Below are 18560 nucleotides of genomic sequence, written 5' to 3'. Positions count from 1 at the left end.
CGGCCTCCTGCAACCCTCTGCCAGAGAAAATGGAGCCCGGGAGGGCTGCCTGCAGTCCTCACAAGCTCCATTTTCGCTGGCAGAGGCAGGCGGGTTGATCCTTCACTGTTTCCAGGGCAGCTCTGCGGACCAGATCTAAGCACCCCGCTGGCCAAATCCAGCCCCTGGGCCTTGAGTCTGACACCTCTGCACTAGACCAAACTGGCTGTTGTATGAAAATCATATGTTGGGTGTTGTTTGATATTATTTATATCAGCTTGATCTTAGAATAAATTTTCCCCCAGTGATTCCAGGAAAAGACATGGCTGCTTCCAAGGTTTGAAGACAAAGGCATGTTTGTCCCCTCTTCATCTCCAAAGGGCTTTTTAGAGGTTAAAACTAAAATGCTCCATTAAGCATTTGTTATTTTATTGGATTTCCTGTATTTTTGATTTAAGGAGGAAATGGATTCCACATTTGCCATTAGAAACTAAAATATATCGAGACTATTTTAATAAGAACATTTCACAGTTTCAAATGCATTATAAAATCTTGCTAAACCTTGCTACTTAATAGCTAAAACTAGATAAAATTATCAACTTTTAAAAAACAAAAACAAAACTGGTCGTTGTTACGATCATACATATGGCCTTTACTACGACCAAATGTTATATATGACACAGAGCAGTTTTAATTGCAGTAATGTGCTTAAGAAGCGAAGTTTTCTTCTTTCATCTTATAGCAACATAAGAAGCCACACATAATGGATTTATTGATTGATCATATGCCATCAAGTTATTTTCGATTTGAGACTCGCTATATTATTCCTTATGGGGAAAATTTGTTCAGTGCCCAATAGTTTTTGGTACTGACCATGCGTCCTGGAACCAATTAACAATGCATACCAAAGTGCTAAGACGCTGACCTTGTTGATCAGAAGGTCAGCAGTTCAACGGTTCGAATCCCTAGCGTCGCGTAACAGAGTGAGCTCCCGTTACTTGTCCCAGCTTTTGCCAACCTAGCACTTCGAAAGCACTTAAAAATACAAGTAGAAAAATAGGGACCACCTTTGGTGGGAAGGTAACAGTGCTCCGTGTGCCTTCGGTGTTTAGTCATGCTGGCCACATGACCACAGAGATGTCTTTGGACAACACTAGCTCCTTGGGTTAGAAACGGAGATGAGCACTGCCCCTAGAGCCGTAAACGACTAGCACGCATGTGTGGGTGACCCTTTACCTTTACCTTACCAGAGGTGGTATTCAGCCAGTTTGTACCGGTTCGTGCGAACTGGTAGCGGAGATCGCAGGTGGGCCTGCCCACCCAAGCTCTATGATGTCCTATTTAGGCATGTTTTCAAGGCCAGGTGCATGTGCGGAAAGCGCAAATGCAAAGTGAGAGTGTGTGCAGTGAGCTGGTGGTAAGAATATTGGAAACCCACCGCTGAACCTTACCAAGGTACCACTGTATTTTAATATCTTTTCCAAGACCTGCATAACTACTCCATGAATGTCTTGGAAAATACTAGTCTGCAGTGTATTTCTTGGTTTCTTGTTCCTTTACCGTTGACGGTTGATGCTAAAAGGTAGAAGCTCTCCACAAGTGATATTTTCATTGGCAATTCTAAGAGTGGTTGTTCTACTTTCTGTCATTACTTTGGCCTTCTTTATGTTTTAGTCTCATTTTTTTTTCCACTCTCCAATGAATAAAGTATTGTAGCTGCAGCTGGTGCGTGTTTTCGACTTTTAACTGAATCATCATCCTTAATCTATCACGGGTAATTTCTAAACTGTAAAATAGTTATAAAAAAAAATAAAGCAAGAATATTTGCCTGTATTAATTGGGAAAAAAAACCACACACCACCCTTACGGTACTCCTATACAGTATTCTAAAGGTAAAAATGAAAAATTATAAAATGGAAAAACATACCCAACAGTTATACCTAAACAGTGCAAACCTATGCTGAGTTTCATGGAGAAGATTCCCAGAAGGGTCAACATTAAGAGTTCAGCTTTAAGCGATGGCAATCATGCTTTCCAAATCCATTCCCTTTCAACTGAATTGAAGAAGGAAGAAGTGGACAGCTTGTGTTAGGAAATGGAGAAGGTGTGGTTGAGGTGCTTCTCCAGGCTTTGTGGCTTTTGAGCAGTCAAAACTCTCCATCGCGCAGCCAGATGGAGCTGTGGCCGAGGCAGAGTCTATGCAGAGATCAGACAATTGAGATATCTCTGGTGCTTGCTGGACCACAGGCTGCAGCAGGTGGTGCTAAAGAGTTTCTCAGTGATTGGCTTTAGTCCCTTCCCTTGTTGTAAGAGGCCACATGGAACTTCTGGCAAGGCAGCTTTTGAGATTTAGATCAAGATGTCATCAGATGGTTGACATCCCATACTACCAGTCCAACTTCCTACTATCATCATGTTTTAAGCAATTGGGCCTGCTTAAATGCCCTAGTTTCTGGACCTAGTTTGAAGTCCTGCCCTTACCTTTAAAGTTCTATGTGTTTTTGGACTTGGGATATTTTCAATGTGGTCTTCTCTCAACCTTCCTCCTGGAAGTCCAACTAAGTATTCCTCACCTATTCATGAGATGTTGGGTGACCTTGTAAATCATGGCATTAATTCTGGAGCCTAGCCCTCCACCTAACACAAGTTCTGAGCACTCAGTTAAATCGCAGAGTTCTTGGTCCACAAATCTCAAGCAAGTGGTTCTGCATTAGCAGATGCTCTAAAAAAAAGTTTCCAAGTTTCTAAGGCATATAAGCCACATTTTTGGCTTTCTGGATATGATATCTCTTGCAGATTCAACAGTGATTTGCTGATGGGGGTCAACTCTGAAGAAAGTGCGTTGTGATAACCGTTTATTCCAAAAAGATAGATCTAGTTTTGGAATAAACTAGATTGGCTAGTTTATTTTTTGCGTAACACACAGGACTGACTGTTAGGGATTCGTCCACCAGAACAAATAAAAACATCCTGATAATTTAGCTTCAAGCAGTCCTTGATTTACAACCAGTCATTCAACAAAGTTCCGTTCAAAGTTATGATGACCCCAAATGAATGTGTTGGTTAGGACTGGCCTTCAGAGTTCCCTTCCTGACCTGCCTTTCTTGCACTCCTTGTTTTATGACCGTATCACTTGGCAATGGAAATTCCGGTCCCAATTGCCGTAAATTGAGGACTACCTGTAATTAGCATCTCCTATGACTTTGTAACTGTGACTTTTTATGTACACTGAGAGGATATGCACCAAGACAAATTCCTTGTGCGACCAATCACACTTGGCCAATAAAAAATTCTATTCTATTCTATTCTATTCTATTCTATTCTATTCTATAATTGTCTTCTCAGGTTAGTTTTTATAGATAGATAGATAGATAGATAGATAGATAGATAGATAGATAGATAGATAGATAGATAGATAGATAGAGGTGACTGTTACAGTTTATGTTGAATTTTAAGCACATAATGAGCCTTGGACAAAAATGAGAAACCCAGACTTCTGGAACCGGGCAGGTGAAGGGATTTTCTCCTGAAAACCGGTCCAAACCTCAAATCTAGCGGTCTGTCCTTCCATAAAACAGGTCGTTGCAGGAAAGCCGCTTTCTCAAGAAGACCCTGCGACCCACCCGGGCTTTGCTGGTCCCTCTACGCATCTTTTCCAGCAGAGAGAGAGAGAGAGAAAAAAAAATCCATTTCCTTTGCTCAGCTGGTGGAAAAGGAGGAAAATGAAGGGCTGGAAGGGTGATGGGAAAAAGGGGAGCGGAATGTTTGTTTTGGAAAGCCAGGAGCTCCAGTTTTGGATCCAAGCTGGGAAAGCAGATGAAAACATCTCCCTTTTTCCCCGTCGGGTCTTTTGTCTCCGCTGCAAGTGCATTAGCGCGCTCCTTCCCTTCCCTTCCCCTCCCCGGGCTCCGTTTGTGTAAGCAAAGAAAGCTCTCTCGTTTCCTCGCAAAGCCTCTTAAAGAGGCAGGACCGGAGGAGGAAAAAAAAAAAAGCTCCCTGTGGTCCCTACTTGATCAGATCCGAGCTGGGGGAAGAGAGAGAGAGAAAGCTCCTTGCTCGGATCGCTTTGCTTTCATTTCTGCAAATGCCTCGCCTTCCCCACCCATCCCCGTTAGTTTGCATTCGGGGCGCTTGAAACCCCCCCACCTCCTCCACCCCCCGCACCCTAGATGCGCTCCGATTCTGCACCCCGGGATTGAGCGGAGTGGGGCGATCCTACACCGTTGCGCGCTCAGGCGCAGGGCGATCCACCCTCCCATCCCCCGGAAATTCCTGGGTTCTTCCCTTGTCTGCCACTGCACGGAGAGGCCTGGCTGGTATAAGAGGGGAGGGGGGGGACACCGACACACATACATATAGGATTTGCAAACACAACGAGGCGCAGCTCGGCTTGCCAAGGCTGCGCTTGCTTTTTTGCAAAAGCCCCTTCCCGCTTGCTTCCTTCCTTCCGTCCGTCCGTCCCTCCCCCTGGTACCCCCCCCTCCTTCCCCGATCCCCCTCCTCCCCCCCCCCCCACGGTTTCTTTTCCGGCAACCGGAGCTCGCTGCTTTTCCCCATTTCCTGCCGGCCCGGCTCCTTTAAGAGGGCAGAGCCGATGCCGGGAACTCGCGTCACTTTTCCAGCCTAGGAAAGTCTCCAGGTCCATGAGCGGAGGAGCCGCCACCGCCTCGAGCTCGCTCTCCCATCGTTGCGCGCGGCGGGCCCGGGCCGAGTCGGGAAGGCTGGCGGAGGAGGAAAAAAACCCTCGGCCGCCCGCTCCGCAGACGGCACCGCCTCGCCTCCTTTCTCCGAGCCATGCGAGGGACCCCTCCGGGCTGGCTGGGGCGCGAGCGGCCGGCTCGCCGGTGATCATCGGAGGCGCCGCGCCGTGAAGCAGAGAGCGCCTTCGGCCGGCCGGCCGCGGTGCTGCTGCTGCGAGGGAGGGAAAAAAGGAAGCCAAAGCCAGCCAGCCAAGGCAAGGCAAAGCAGCGGGCGGAAAGGCGCAGCCCAGCAGCCCGGGAAGAGAGAGAGAGGGAGAGGGGTAAGAAGAAGAAGAAGAAGCCAGGCGCGCGGTGCCGTGCGGTGCGCGGCCAACTTCCTTCCTTTTTGGGTGCTCGCTCGCTCGCCCGCCCGCCCTCCGCGGAGACATGTCGGAAGGTCCCGATCTGGTCTGCATCAAGGTAAAAAAAAAAAGCAAAAAAAAAAAAAAGCAAGAGCCCGGCTGCCCGTCTGGCCTCGCTCGGCGGGGCTGGTGGGTGGGTTGGAGGGACGGGTGGGCGGAAATCCATGGGTGGGTGGGTAGGTGAGGGGGCTTTCAGCAGCTTCTCTTTCTTCCAATTCTGCTCCCCTCCGGTTCCTTCGCCTTGCAAACGAAGGGAGGTCGGCCCGGGGCGCGCGCGCGCGCACGGTGGGAAAGAGATTTGGGGAGGGGGGGAGGGGGGGTGTCTTGCATTGGGCGGGAACGCGCCTTTGGCCCGGACTGGCTTTGGCGGGCGCGGGATCGGAGGACCCCCTCCCCCCCCCCATTTTTTGTTTCCTCTCCCCCTCCCTCTCCAACCCCCCCCGCCCCCCAAGCTGGCTTTGCAGGGCCTGGAAGGGAGGGGGTGCTCCAGACATTGCGAAAAAGAGCAAAGCAAAGCAAAGCAAAAAAACCTCTCCACCTTTCCCCCCCCCCTCCCCACAACCCCCAGGCTGGAAGAAATGGAGAAGTTTCTGAACTCGCGTCGGATCCCTCCGCTGAGCCCCCTCCCCTCCTCCCACCCCCATCCGTGGGCCTGGCGAGGGCCCCTGGGCGACCCCCGCCTGAGGAGCTTGCCCCGGGGCGCGCGCGCTCAGGCGCTTTGCGCGCAAGCTAGTTTAGCTTTCCCTCGGAGGGGGGCGCGGCGGGGGTGGCCCCCCCCCCGTTCCCCATTTCGCCGGCAGGTCGGTCCCTCGAGGCCATCGATCCTTTTTTGACTCGATGGGGGCTTTGGTTTTGCAGAGCGAGGGATCGACCGACCCTCCCCACACGGTTCCCCCCCCTCCTCTCCCTCCCTTTGTAGGTCCGACTTTTCTGGGCACTTGGAAAGAAAGGCACGAAACAGGTTGTTGTTGGCGTGTTTTCGGCCGCCAGGAAGTGGGAGCCCCCTCGGACGCGAACTCGTGACGAACTTTGAAAGGAAATGGGTGAAGGTGCCTTTCCTTCAAACCAGGAAGGAAATTTTGTTGGGGGGTGTGGGGGGGTATTTTTGGGGGATCCCCTTCTCTCTTTCCCCCCCACCCACCACAATTGTTCTCCTGGACCTGCGTGGAAATGTGTGAAGGTGGGGGGTGTGGGGGCTACTTTTGGGGGACCCCCTTCCCCCTTCCCTCTTTCCCCACCCCTCACAATTGTTCTCCTGGACATGCGTGAAAATGTGTGAAGGTGGGGGGTGTGGGAGGGTACTTTTGGGGGACCCCCTTCCTTCTCCCCCCCCAATTGTTCTGGACCTGCATGGAAATGTGTGAATGTGCCTTTCCTTCAATCCAGGAAGGGAGTTTTGTTGGGGGGGGTACTTTTGGGGACCCCTTCCTCTTCCTCCCCCACACAATTGTTCTCCTGGACCTGCGTGGAGTTTCCCTCTTCTCCCCAGCTTTCATACCCAGCTGCCGCCTGTTCCGTAGCCCTTTTTGCTTGTTTTAAGGAAAAAGGAAATGCAACCGAATGTAAATCTTGTATTTTTGGTGGCCTTGTTGTTGCATGCTCTCCCAACGCGGATGTATGGGAGAAATGTGGTATGTTTGGCCACCGGTGTTTTTTTCTTGATATGTGATTAACAAATATTATCAACTGACCATATTAAGACAAATCCAAGATGCATAGAGGAAAAAAAGGATACGCAAAGTGCAAAAAATATATATTATTTTTTTCTAAAAGTAACCATATAGCACTGGATGTTTTAAAGAAGAGATTGGACAACTGTTTGTCTAAAATGGGGTAGGGTTTCCTGCTAAAGCAGGGGGTTGGACTAGAAGACCTCCAAGGTCCCTTCCAACTCTGCTATTCTATTCTAAATGTCTGTTGCTTTGGAGGTAATCCTAAAATCTATCCAAAATTGATAGGATTGAGGGACATTAATGTTATTCGGTCACTGCCCTAAACTGTACTTAAGGTGGTTGTTTCAGAATTACCTTTTGACTAAAATTTATCTAAATTGTGTATGAATTAAACTGGTTTAGGGCTGTGGGGGAAGACAAACCAAGAAAACACTAAAGAGGCATTTCTGGATCTTTTAAACTCACAACCTATCTGCAACTGAAAATCTTTTTTTACTTGTGTTTTACCCTTTAGTCTATTCTAATCATTAAGGCCCATCTACAAGCAGTGAACAATTTTATTTTTTCAAAAAGCCTATGATTTATGTTTTAATTTGCATTTTCCTCGAGGGATAGATTGTGTTCTTTCACGCCCAAAGAACTTGATTTCAACATGCCCATAATTTGTTTCGCTGAAATATAGTAATATGTAATGTGAGATTCCCATCCTTAAAAAGATGTTAAGGAGAGGTGATTACCAGCAAATTTTGGTATTTGTGGGCAAGAAAAACCCCAGCTCTGCTAATGGGATTGCCAAAATGTATTTATTTATTTTTCACCTTTATTATTATTATAAATAAAAAGCAAACATACCTAGTACCCCTTCCTCTTATTTTCCTCAGAACAACAACCCTGTGAGGTGGGCTGCGCTGCGCTGAGGGAGAGCGACTGGCCCAAAGTCACCCAGCTGTTTTTTCACTCCGAAGGCAGGACTAGAACTCACTGTTTCCTGCTTTTTAGCCTGATGCCTTCACTACTAAACCAAACTGGCTATTTTTCAATTCTGTAATTGAGTTTTAATTCAATATTTTTTCAATATTAAGTGTAGTTCGAAGGCGCTCCACTTTTAAGTTGTTTCCAACTGCCTTCTTTTCCTGTGTGGTTCTGGGCAATGCAGCACAGAGTTTACCAGAAATGCTTCTCTATATTATGAATGATCACATAAAGTACCTTCTTTATACAGTTATGATTGCACAGCATCTGTAGTGGCTGGAGATTTTTCTTCCCCCTTTCAATAAAAAATAATAATAATAATAATCTGTGGGCTGCCCATAGGTAGTCAATTTAAGAGTGAGAAGTGAATGGTCCAGTTCCGTTTCAGGGACTTTAAACCATTGTTTTGTTTAGTTTGGGGTGCTTTCTGCGTGCAGGCCCTGTTGAAGGAAAGGAAATCCTTACCAAAGCAGGATTTTTCTAGCCTGAGAGTTGGCGGCTCTTTTTCTGAATATCATAGTATCTCGTCAATTCCCACCTTCTCGCCCTAGTCACTTTCTGCCTGGACTACTGTAACGCTCTCTACGTGGGGCTCCCCTTGAAGAGCACCCGGAAGCTCCAACTGGTCCAGGATGCGGCTGCGCGGGTAATAGAGGGAGCAACTCGGGGCTCCCATGTAACACCTCTCCTGCGCAAGCTGCACTGGCTTCCGGTGGTCTTCCGTGTGCAATTCAAGGTGTTGGTTACCACCTTTAAAGCGCTCCATGGCATAGGACCTAGTTATTTACGGGACCGCCTGCTGCCACCAATTGCCTCCCATCGACCTGTGTGCTCCCATAGGGAGGGTCTCCTCAGGGTGCCGTCAGTCAAACAATGTCGACTGGTGGCCCCCAGGGGGAGGGCCTTCTCTGTGGGGGCGCCTGCCCTCTGGAATGAGCTGCCTCCAGGGTTACGGCAACTCCCTGACCTCTGGACCTTCTGACGCGAACTAAAGGCCTTTTTGTTTTATCGCGTAGGGCTGGCCTAACGTAATTTTAACAGGGGTTTTATTATGGTTTTATTATAGTTTTAAATTTTTGTTTCAGCTTAATTGAATTAGATTTTTAAAGTGTTTTTAATTTTTGTATAATCTGTTTTTATTTGGCTGTAAACCGCCCTGAGTCCTTTGGGAGAAGGGTGGTATATAAATAAAATAAATAAATAAATAAATAGTAGAGACTTCTAATGTTTTGGTCCCCAAACTGGAGCAGTGTTGTTTTTGTAGTTCTTAGCTGGAAGGGCCCCTTCCTCTGTAGTTAGAAGGATGTGTCCGCATTAGCTTGCAGAATAATAGGGTGTCTTCTGTACTTCAATTCCAGCAAAAGCACAGGCAGGTTTTTCACAGGATAAGATGCTTCTGAGTTGTACCAAAATCCTTCCCCTCCCCCTCCCATTTTGGAAATGACGTCATCACTCATTTTTAGTGGGAAGAGTTCCAAGGCAAAAATAAATCCATTTTAAAAATCCACACCACATATTCTTCTTTGCTCAGAAATTTTTTTAAAAAAGTGAATATATAAGTTGGATATTATATTGCTGGCAGCATTTAATCAAGCGATATTCCTTGCATGATTCTGTTTGGGTTTCGCTGTTCACGAAGTTTCCACAAAAAGGGATGTGTGTGGCCTTTGCTTTAGCAATCTCTTTATCTTGCAGTAAAGAAGCATAGTCCTTTTAATATTTTTTATTTCAAGATTTCTCCTGGGCCTTACACAGCTCGGTTTTTTTTTAGTATTTAAAACAATATCACCATATTTTCTCAAAAAGTCTAGGGAAGAAAGGAAACTCTTTGTGCGGGAAGCTTTTTTAAAAATAAGGTGAAACTTTAAATGGGATTTCAAGTATAATTTAGTACCTGGAAAATTGGGAGCCCAGTAATATTTGCGGTAGTTTCATCTGTTTAGTGACCATTCAAATTTGTAATGGCACTGAAAAAGCGATTTATGACCATTTCTCACACATAACGACCATTGCAGTATCCTTGTGGTCACATACCAAAATTCAGACACTTGGCAACTGACTCATACTTACGACGGTCCCATCGTCCCATGTCATCGCCTTTTGCAACCTTCTGACAAGCTAAATTCAATGGGGAAGCCGGATTTACTTAACCTTGTTAACTAATTTAACAATTTGCAGTGATTCACTGATTCACAGCTGCATCAAGAATGGCCGTAAAATGGGGTAAAACTCACTTAACAACTGTTTTGTTTAGCAAAGGAAATTTTGGGTTCGTCTGTGATCCTTACTTGGTCCTACAGTCTCCCTAACCCAGCCACTCCCGGCCAGAAACTCAGTTCTTTTATTAAACAGAAATCACACGGGGAAGAGAAGTGAATAAAACCAACTGTTCCTCAAAGGAGCTTTATTAAGCAAGCAAGCAGAGGAGGAAATGAACAAAGTTTATTTCCTGGTAAAATCCCGGCTTCTATTGGTCTGCAATATTAGGATGGTCTATTCTAAGTGAAATCCGTGTTCTAGGGGCAGGGAAGATGGGTCCTTCATCATAGCCCTGAAGGTGAGGCAGAGACGGGCCAGGGTGGCGAGTGGGATGCTTTTAAATTTCCTGACATTTCTGGTCCTAGCTCTGTTTGATTCACCCTGTTGAAAAACAAGTAGGAGTTGGCCTGCCTGGGCCAGACTCTTGGATTATCCTAAACCAGTGGATTTAATCTTGATCTGTCAGTTCCTGTAATTCAGTGGGATTATGCTGAAGGAATTTATTTCACAGTTTTGCTACCACATTCCCACTTCCCTGCCTCTAGGGAAGAGGGAGGAGAAAAGATGAAGTCCCAAATTTCCTGTTTTGTCTTTATCCAAGGGCTACCCGAGTGCAATCTAGCTCAACCTTGGCCACTTTAAGATACGGGGACTTCTGTTCCCAGAATTCCTCAGGCAATTATACTGGCTTGAGAATTCTGGGAATCGAAATCCCCATGTCTTAAAAGTTGCCAAAGTTGAGATACATTTCACTAGTGTTTCTCATCTGGATTATATCTTGATCTGACCTACTTAACTTTTTTGAGAAGGCCACTAGAGCAGGGATCTCCAACCTTGGCAATTTTAAGCCTGGCGGACTTCAACTCCCAGAATTCCTCAGGCAGCTATACTGGCTTGAGAATTCTGGGAATCGAAGTCCCCATGTCTTAAAAGTTGCCAAAGTTGAGATACATTTCACTAGTGTTTCTCATCTGGATTATATCTTGATCTGACCTACTTAATTTTTTTGAGAAGGCCACTAGAACAGGAATCTCCAACCTTGGCAACTTTAAGCCTGGCAGACTTCAACTCCCAGAATTCAACTCTGGGAGTTGAAGTCCGCCAGGCTTAAAGTTGCTAAGGTTGGAGACCCTGCACTAGAGTGTTGTCACTAACTTTTTAAAAAAGCATGGTTGCCTTTGAGTTGAATTCACCTTCCTTTGCAGCATTATTGAAGTGGTTTGCTCTTGTCAGCATAAAAACGTTTTTTTCCCTTTAACCTCCCAGTTTTAGCTTACACAGTTGGGTTTCTATCCAAGTACCTGGATAACTTTTCAGGATCGGCAGAAGTCAGCGAGGTTCTACTGGCCAGCTGGAGAAGATATGAACCCCTCCTGGTCCTGCTTCATACAAACGTTAGATGGAAAGGAGCAGCGTGTCCATCGGGTGCGGTCCAAAGTCAAGATGGTGGCCACAATGTGTGATCAAAGCTGCACCTGTTACCTGTAGCTTCTATCACATCATTGTGGACACCATCCTGATAGTTTTGACCATTTGACTTCTTGTAGAAGTCTTATTATCTTCTTTGGCTTTTCATGGCCATTGCAGTCTTATTCTAGACTGCGTACAGAAGCTGGGAGATTTTCCATCTAATAATTTAGAATGAGAGGTGAAGGTATCCAAACCAGCTAATCTGGAAAGTTGTAGGAAGTTCTATTTTTTTTGGTATCCGTTTTAGATGTTTAGGAACATTTGCATAATGGAAATAGATATTCTTCCACTACATTATTCCAGTAATATACTTTCCTGATTAAACTTAAACCTGGTTAAACCAGGAGGCTTCAGATTGTAGTTAAGGCAGCAGGCTGGAAACTAGGTGACCATGAATTCTAGTGCCGCCTTAGGCATGAAAGCTGGATGCGTGACTTTGTGCCAGTCCGTCTCTCTTGGCCCAACCCACCACACAGGATGGTGGTTATGGGGAAAATAGGAGGAGGAAGGAGTATTAAGTATGTTTGCCACCTTGAGTTATTTGTAAAAATAATAAAGGCAGGATACAAATAACATAAATAAAAATAAACATTGGATTTGGCATTCAGACTCCATTAACGTATTCCTAAATGCTTCCCAGAAAAATGGCTTCTCAATAGGTATTTATTTATGGACATTTGCTTCTAGATTATAAGTTTTATGATAATTACCCTGTGCTGTTTTTTATTTCTTCTAATCAGATTTGACTAATTCCAGTTATTGAGTTGTGATGATCAAAATGAATATGCCATCGTTCTTATTTACTAAATTGAGATCTGATTCTTAAGGGTGGCTGCCACATTATTGTAGGCCATGGTCTGATTAAACATGTTTGATTGAATAAACCACAATGAGCTATGCTCACAACAGCTTAGCCCAGGGGTCTGCAACCTTAAAACACTCAAAGAGCCATTTGGACCCGTTTCCCACAGAAAAGAAAACACCGGGAGCCACAAAAACCTTTCCTGTGCCTGACTATTTCTTGAGCGGCCACAAAACTAGCATATGTGGTTGAATTAAATGTTCTGTTTTCTTCTGAATTTTTTTCCCCCTTGGATTTATCCATGGTTGGCTTACCGGGGGTTGAAAAGCTCAATAAATTGTGTGCCGGTGGGTGTCACACATTGGCGGTTGTGATGCATATTTTGAGTGACGGAGCCACAGCAGAGGGGTGAAAGAGCCACATGTGGCTCCAGAGGTTGCTGACCTCTGGCTTATCCAAAACCAAACCATGTTGAGGCTTACTCAGTAACATTGTGTGAACTCATCCATACCCATCTATAGTCTTGGGAACTTACGAATTGCATTCATAGTTGCAGCAACCTTGATGCTTTCAATGCAACATGATGTCAACACAAAAGGAGACTATTTTCGTAATTTAGATAATTTGTGGAATGACAACATATAATGCATGCAGTAGCATCCCCTCCCCCACCCATGCATTTGTATTTTTTGCCTAATCAAATCAACCCTATTTTTCTTCTCAAAGCAATTATGAAACATTAGGTCTAAGGATAACGCTAAAAGATTAGAATAAACGATAGAGTGAAGTAGCAATTTTAATTAAATGTGTTTTAAAGTTAGAAAGCTTCATTTAAAATCCAGGATGTTCCCTTCAGATACAAGAAGCTAATAAAAAAGTCAGTTAGTCTAAAGGTCTAAGAATAAGCCATATTCTGCATTTTGTCATATAACAGATGAACTCTCTCTCTTTGGCAGAAGTGAATTGGTTTATTGGAGGTTTTTTTTTTTTTACTTAATAGCTTTCTGGGAAAGAATTTAATCTAGCGGCAGTAGAAATCCAATGTATTTCTAGTAAATGGAAATTTTAAATCCTGCATTAGAATAGCTTTTCTTTTGTAGCAGTTTCCCTAGTAGAGCATGTTTTGCTTCAATGTAATAAATGCCATTTATCCATTTTAAGTTCTTATAGGACATAGCTGGTTGAGGAATTCTGGGAGTTGAAGTCCACAAGTCTTAGTTGCCAAGTTTGGAAATCCTTGCTGTGTAGGAAAAGGGAGAACCCTATTATGCAATTCCTAGTTTCATGCCTTCTACCGTCTCCCCATTTAAAAATGTTTTACATGTTAAAACCCTAGAATGGATCTCCAACCTTGGTCCCTTTAAGACTTGTGGACTTCAACTCCCAGAGTCCCTCAGCCAGCAAAGCTAGCTGAGGAACTCTGGGAGTTGAAGTCCACAAGTCTTAAAGAGACCAAGGTTGGAGACCCCTGCCCTAGAAGGTAAGATCCAGATTGAGTTCACACATTTTATGTTTTGGTCTAGCTCAAGCTGGCTGGGGAATTCTGGGAGATGAAGTCCACGCATCTTAAGAAACACTGTTGTAGCTCAGCCTGAAGATTTCTGAACATTGGGCACTTAGCTAGGGTACAGACCCTTCCCCTAAAATGGCCATATAAACCAATTTTGGTGTTCAAAAAGTCCCGGGGATGGTTCCTGGAAGTATGGAAGCAATCTTTTTTCAAATCATAATTTCTGGATTTCTCCAGAACCTCTGAAATTGCTGGAATTCGCTGCTTCCTCCAGAAAACTTTCCCAGGAAGAAGTCAAGAGGTGAACAAGGCTGAGTCAGCTGAATTGTTTTCTACAGGGCTTTTGGCTGGTAGAAGGACACCGAAAGCATTCTTTGACATTCAGCATTTTGGTCAGTGGCCACCTCCCTTCCTTCGATCCTCACCAAGCATCAATAGTTAACCTTTTCCATCTTCAGAAGAGCCATAAGTTTGTTTTTGTTTCAATGCATTTGTCTTTATCTTGGTGTTGCTGTTATGGGGAAAACACAAGGAAGGAGGAGCACTAGATATGTTCACCGCCTTGAGTTGTTCATTAAAAAAATAATAAAGGTGAAATAATAAATAACATAAAATAAAATATGTTGGTTATTGTAAGCCATCCAATGTCCTAGTGTTTGAGGTGGCCTGTGATTGTAATAAAGAGTTGAGTTGGGCAGTTACTGTATATTATATCAATAATGTAGCATTGCTTACACATCTATATCAACAAACATTCTAATGTTGTTATGGGGCCATTACTCTTGTTTTGGTCCTTGGATAAAATGTGTGTTCGGACTATTTTAATCCTTGCCTTTGCTTATTTATTTAATTTTTCAGTAGCATCCTAGTTTCAAATTCCGTCTGTCCTGTGATGGCATAGAAGCAAACACCTAAGAGAATTGCATTGCTTCTCTTCCTTCTCCTATACCCAAGCGGTTGGATTCAGCCGGTTCGGATGAACCGGTAGTTAAATTGCTGGCCCTGCCCCTTCCAGGAGTCCCCACATGTCCCATTTTGGCTCCCAAGTAAGTGCAGGGAGGCCTACTAGGCCCAAAATGGGGCACGGGGTGTATGTGCTGCACCTCCCTCCCCCGCGGCCTGTTTTTGCTCCCAGGAGGCTGCAGGGAGACCTGCTAGGCTCAAAATGGGGTACAAGGGGCGGTGCGGCCCCCCCGCAGTGTGGTCCCGCGCGGCCCATTTTTTCTCCCACAGGGGTGCAGGAGGCCGAGTGCTGCTTGGCAGACCCCTGGCCATGCCCACCATGGCCACGCCCACCCACCCAGTCATTAGGGCTGAGAACCATTGCCTATACCCTGTTAAAAAGAACAGCTCCTCTTGATGAAAAGACATCCCTCTTAATTTTTTTATGGTAAAAGATCATTTATTAGAACATACTGAATTTCAGAGACCGTAGCTTTGAACCAAAGGCTCTTGGAAAGAAGCAGAATTGAAAGCTCTTTTAGCTCTAAGAGTAAGGAAGAACATATCAAAACAATCCTATTGGCACAACACAGCTGAGTCAGGCACCCTCTTCCCTGATAAGTTGACGTGGTCTCCCCCACACTGGGTTAATTAGTTGTGTATTAACTAGTTTTCCAGTCCTCCCTGTCTTTCTAGAAATCAGTAAAAGGTAAAGGTTCCCCTCGCACATACGTGCTAGTCGTTCCCGACTCTAGGGGGCAGTGCTCATCTCCGTTTCAAAGCCGAAAAGCCAGCGCTGTCCGAAGACGTCTCCATGGTCATGTGGGCGGCATGACTCAAGGAACGCTGTTACCTTCCCACCAAAAGTGGTCCCTATTTTTCTACTTGCATTTTTTACGTGCTTTCGAACTGCTAGGTTGGCCGAAGCTGGGACAAGTAACGGGAGCTCACCCTGTTACGCGGCACTAGGAATTCAAACCGCTGAACTGCCGACCTTTCGATCGACAAGCTCAGCGTCTTACCTACTAAGCCACCCTTATCAGTACAATGCTGTAATTTTCTGCTCTTTTTTAAAATAAATAGTATGGAAATAGTACATGTAGCCCCCCCCCCCCCATTTACAACATTTCATTTAGTAGCCGTTCAAAATTGCTGATGACTGATGGCCATTTTTCATACTTACAATTATTGCAGCCTTCCCGCAGTCACGTGTTCACATTTCAGATGCTCGGCTACTGACTCATATTTATGATGGTTGCAGCATTCCAGGGTCACGTGATTGCCTTTTGCTTCCCCCTGACCAGCAAACTCAATGGGAAAGCCAAATTGACTTAACAAACCATGTTACTCACTTAACAACTGCAGCGATTCACTTAACAATTGTGGCAAGGAAGGTCGTAAAAGGGGAAAAAAAGTTCACTTAACAAATGTTTTGCTTAGCAATGGAAATTTTGGGGCTCTGTTGTGGTCGTCACTCGAGGACTACCTATGGTAGCAAAATCATATTTTTGCCCTTGATCCAGGTCATAAAAAGGAAATAGAGTTCTTAACACTTCAGGGGCTTGTGGGATAGTTGCTTTGACTGCAATTAAAACTCCATCCCTTTTTAGCTCCCTAAAGCAGGGGTCTCCAACCACGGCCACTTTAAGACTTGTGGACTTCAACTCCCAGAATTCTGGCGGGGGAATTCTGGGAGTTGAAGTCCACAAGTCTTAAAGTGGCTGTGGTTGGAGACCCCTGCCCTAAAGTGGCCTCGGTTTTCACCGAAACTCTCTAGGACTTTTTCGCCTGTTTTAAAACTGGGAAAGGACAGTTAATTTACCAATAAACAATTTGCATGAGAGAATGGATTAAAAAAAACAAAACCTGAAGACTTTCAAATTCCTGGATGGGCTTATTTCATGCAAATAAATAAATAAATCTCAGGCTGGTTAGGAAACAAGAATCTTTTTTTTTTCCCGTTCTTGGTTTTGGTGATCCTGATTTCATTTGCAAGTATATCCTTCCTAATCCAGGGAAAGTTGGGAATTTCCCAGGAAACTTTCTACAGAGGAAGCCTTTAGTAGAGCCTGTAGTAGGGAGAAAGAAGGAAAAGAAGGGAGGGGGGGAACCTATATTATAGTAACAGTTCTCAAGATCTCTTAATTAAATGTCTTATAGGAGGTTCCAAATAGACAGAAGGGACATATATCACATAGGTTGTTATTACATTATGCCAGTAATTTACTGCCACTCAATTCTGTGGTTGCTTGTGAACAATACCCAAATTCATCCATATAGTGCTGCCCATGACCATTAGTTTTATTGTTATTTTATTGAATCTAGAAGACCTTAGCCTGGCATATTGGTGGTAAATACTGTACTTTTCGGAGTATAAGACACATTCCCCCCCCAAAAAAGAGGGTGGAAATGTTGGTGTGTCTTATAAATCGAAAACAGCCATTTTTGGCCTCTCGAAACCCCGCCCCAGGCGTCCCGTTTTCGCCAAAAAAGGATGTGCAGAGGGTTTGGGAGGCCTGCATAATGCTCCTGGGGGCTGGCGAGGGCAAAAACGCAACATGTAGGGGGTTTGGGAGGCCAAAAACCGGCACAATTTTTGCAAAACTTTGTTTTTGTCCTCCCCAGCCCCCAGGAGCACTCTGCAGGCCTCCCAAACCCTCTGCACACACCATTTTTGCGTAAAACTGGCCTGTTTTTCTCAAAAATGGGACGCACGGAGGGTTTGGGAGGCCTGCAGAGTGCTCCTGGCGGCCAGGGAGGGCAAAAACTTTTTTTTTCTTGTTTACCTCTTCAAAATCTTGGTGCGTCTTATACTCTGGTGCGTCTTATAGTCCGAAAAATACGGTAATCCTTTTTTTTTTTTTTTTTAACATTGCTTGTAAGCTTTCCAGAAGCTCCAACTGGCACCATTTAGTGGAAAACTGCTGGCCCAAAAAGGAGGAGAATTTGGAAAAGCTACAATGGAACTACAACAGGCTTATCAGTTCAGGCAGACATGATGATGGACTAAACAAGGAACAAATTCGTTGATAGTTGAGTATACCGTCCTTGCTGATCTGCCGAATATTATTCCCTGCTTCAAATGATTGCAGGTAGTCCTCGACTTATAACAGTTCATTTAATAACTGTTCAAAGTTACAACGGCAAGGAAAAAAGTGACTTATGACTGTTTTTCATACTTAATGACTGGCGGCATCCCCATGGTCGCATGATCAAAATTCGGACGCTTGACAGCTGACTCATATTTATGACGGTTGCAGCAGGGGTGAAATGCTCCCAGTTAGGACCGGATCGCGCAATCCGGTAGCGATGGGGGCAGGTAGTTCGGAGAACCGGTAGCAAAAATCCCTGCCCCCCCCCCACTGCCCATGCCTCGCTGTTCCTCTTCTCTGTCCCTGAAGCTCTTGGTGGTGATATAGCTGCAAACGGTCTTAAATGACTGCCACGGCACTTCAAAGGGCCGCACTACAGCTGATCAGCGCTGTAGGCAGCTAGTAGACCGGGGCCTCTATTTTTAAAGAAGGTAGACCGGTGCCTCTCAGTAAAAGGCAGTTGGTAGACCGGGGCCTCCCAAGTTTTATATACTTTATTATTTTTATTATTTATTATTATTGACCATGGCCATTCAGTCACCTGACCACCAAGCCACACCCACCAATTAAGACACGCCCACAGAACCGGTAGGGAAAATTTTTAGATTTCACCCCTGGGTTGCAGTGTCCCGTCCCGTGGTCATGTGATCACTTTTTGTAACTTTTTGACAAGCAAAGTCAATGGGGAAGCCAGATTAACAGCTATATTTACTAACTGCAATGATTCACTTAATGACTATGTCAAGAAAGGTCATAAAAT

The 18560-nt window shown here is 45.0% G+C and overlaps 1 protein-coding gene across 2 annotated transcripts in view; it reads left to right on the top strand.

Moving 5' to 3' along the window:
* The window catches only part of ETV6 (ETS variant transcription factor 6), a 158870-nt gene that overhangs the window by 10295 nt on the left and 130015 nt on the right, over nt 1–18560 (top strand). The window contains exon 1 of one of the 2 annotated variants that reach the window (XM_058190662.1): nt 4513–5138. The exons of the other annotated variant lie outside the window; for it this stretch is intronic. Coding sequence (XP_058046645.1) covers nt 5106–5138 — 33 coding nt within the window. The 5' untranslated portion in view covers nt 4513–5105. Of the gene's footprint in view, nt 1–4512; nt 5139–18560 lie in introns of those variants that run through there. 2 annotated transcript variants of the gene reach the window in all.

The sequence above is a fragment of the Ahaetulla prasina genome, chromosome 7 (assembly GCF_028640845.1).
Source record: "Ahaetulla prasina isolate Xishuangbanna chromosome 7, ASM2864084v1, whole genome shotgun sequence".
Lineage (NCBI taxonomy): Eukaryota > Metazoa > Chordata > Lepidosauria > Squamata > Colubridae > Ahaetulla > Ahaetulla prasina.
The sequence above is the reverse complement of the archived record's forward strand: the minus strand, read 5'-3'. Positions and strand labels throughout refer to the sequence as shown.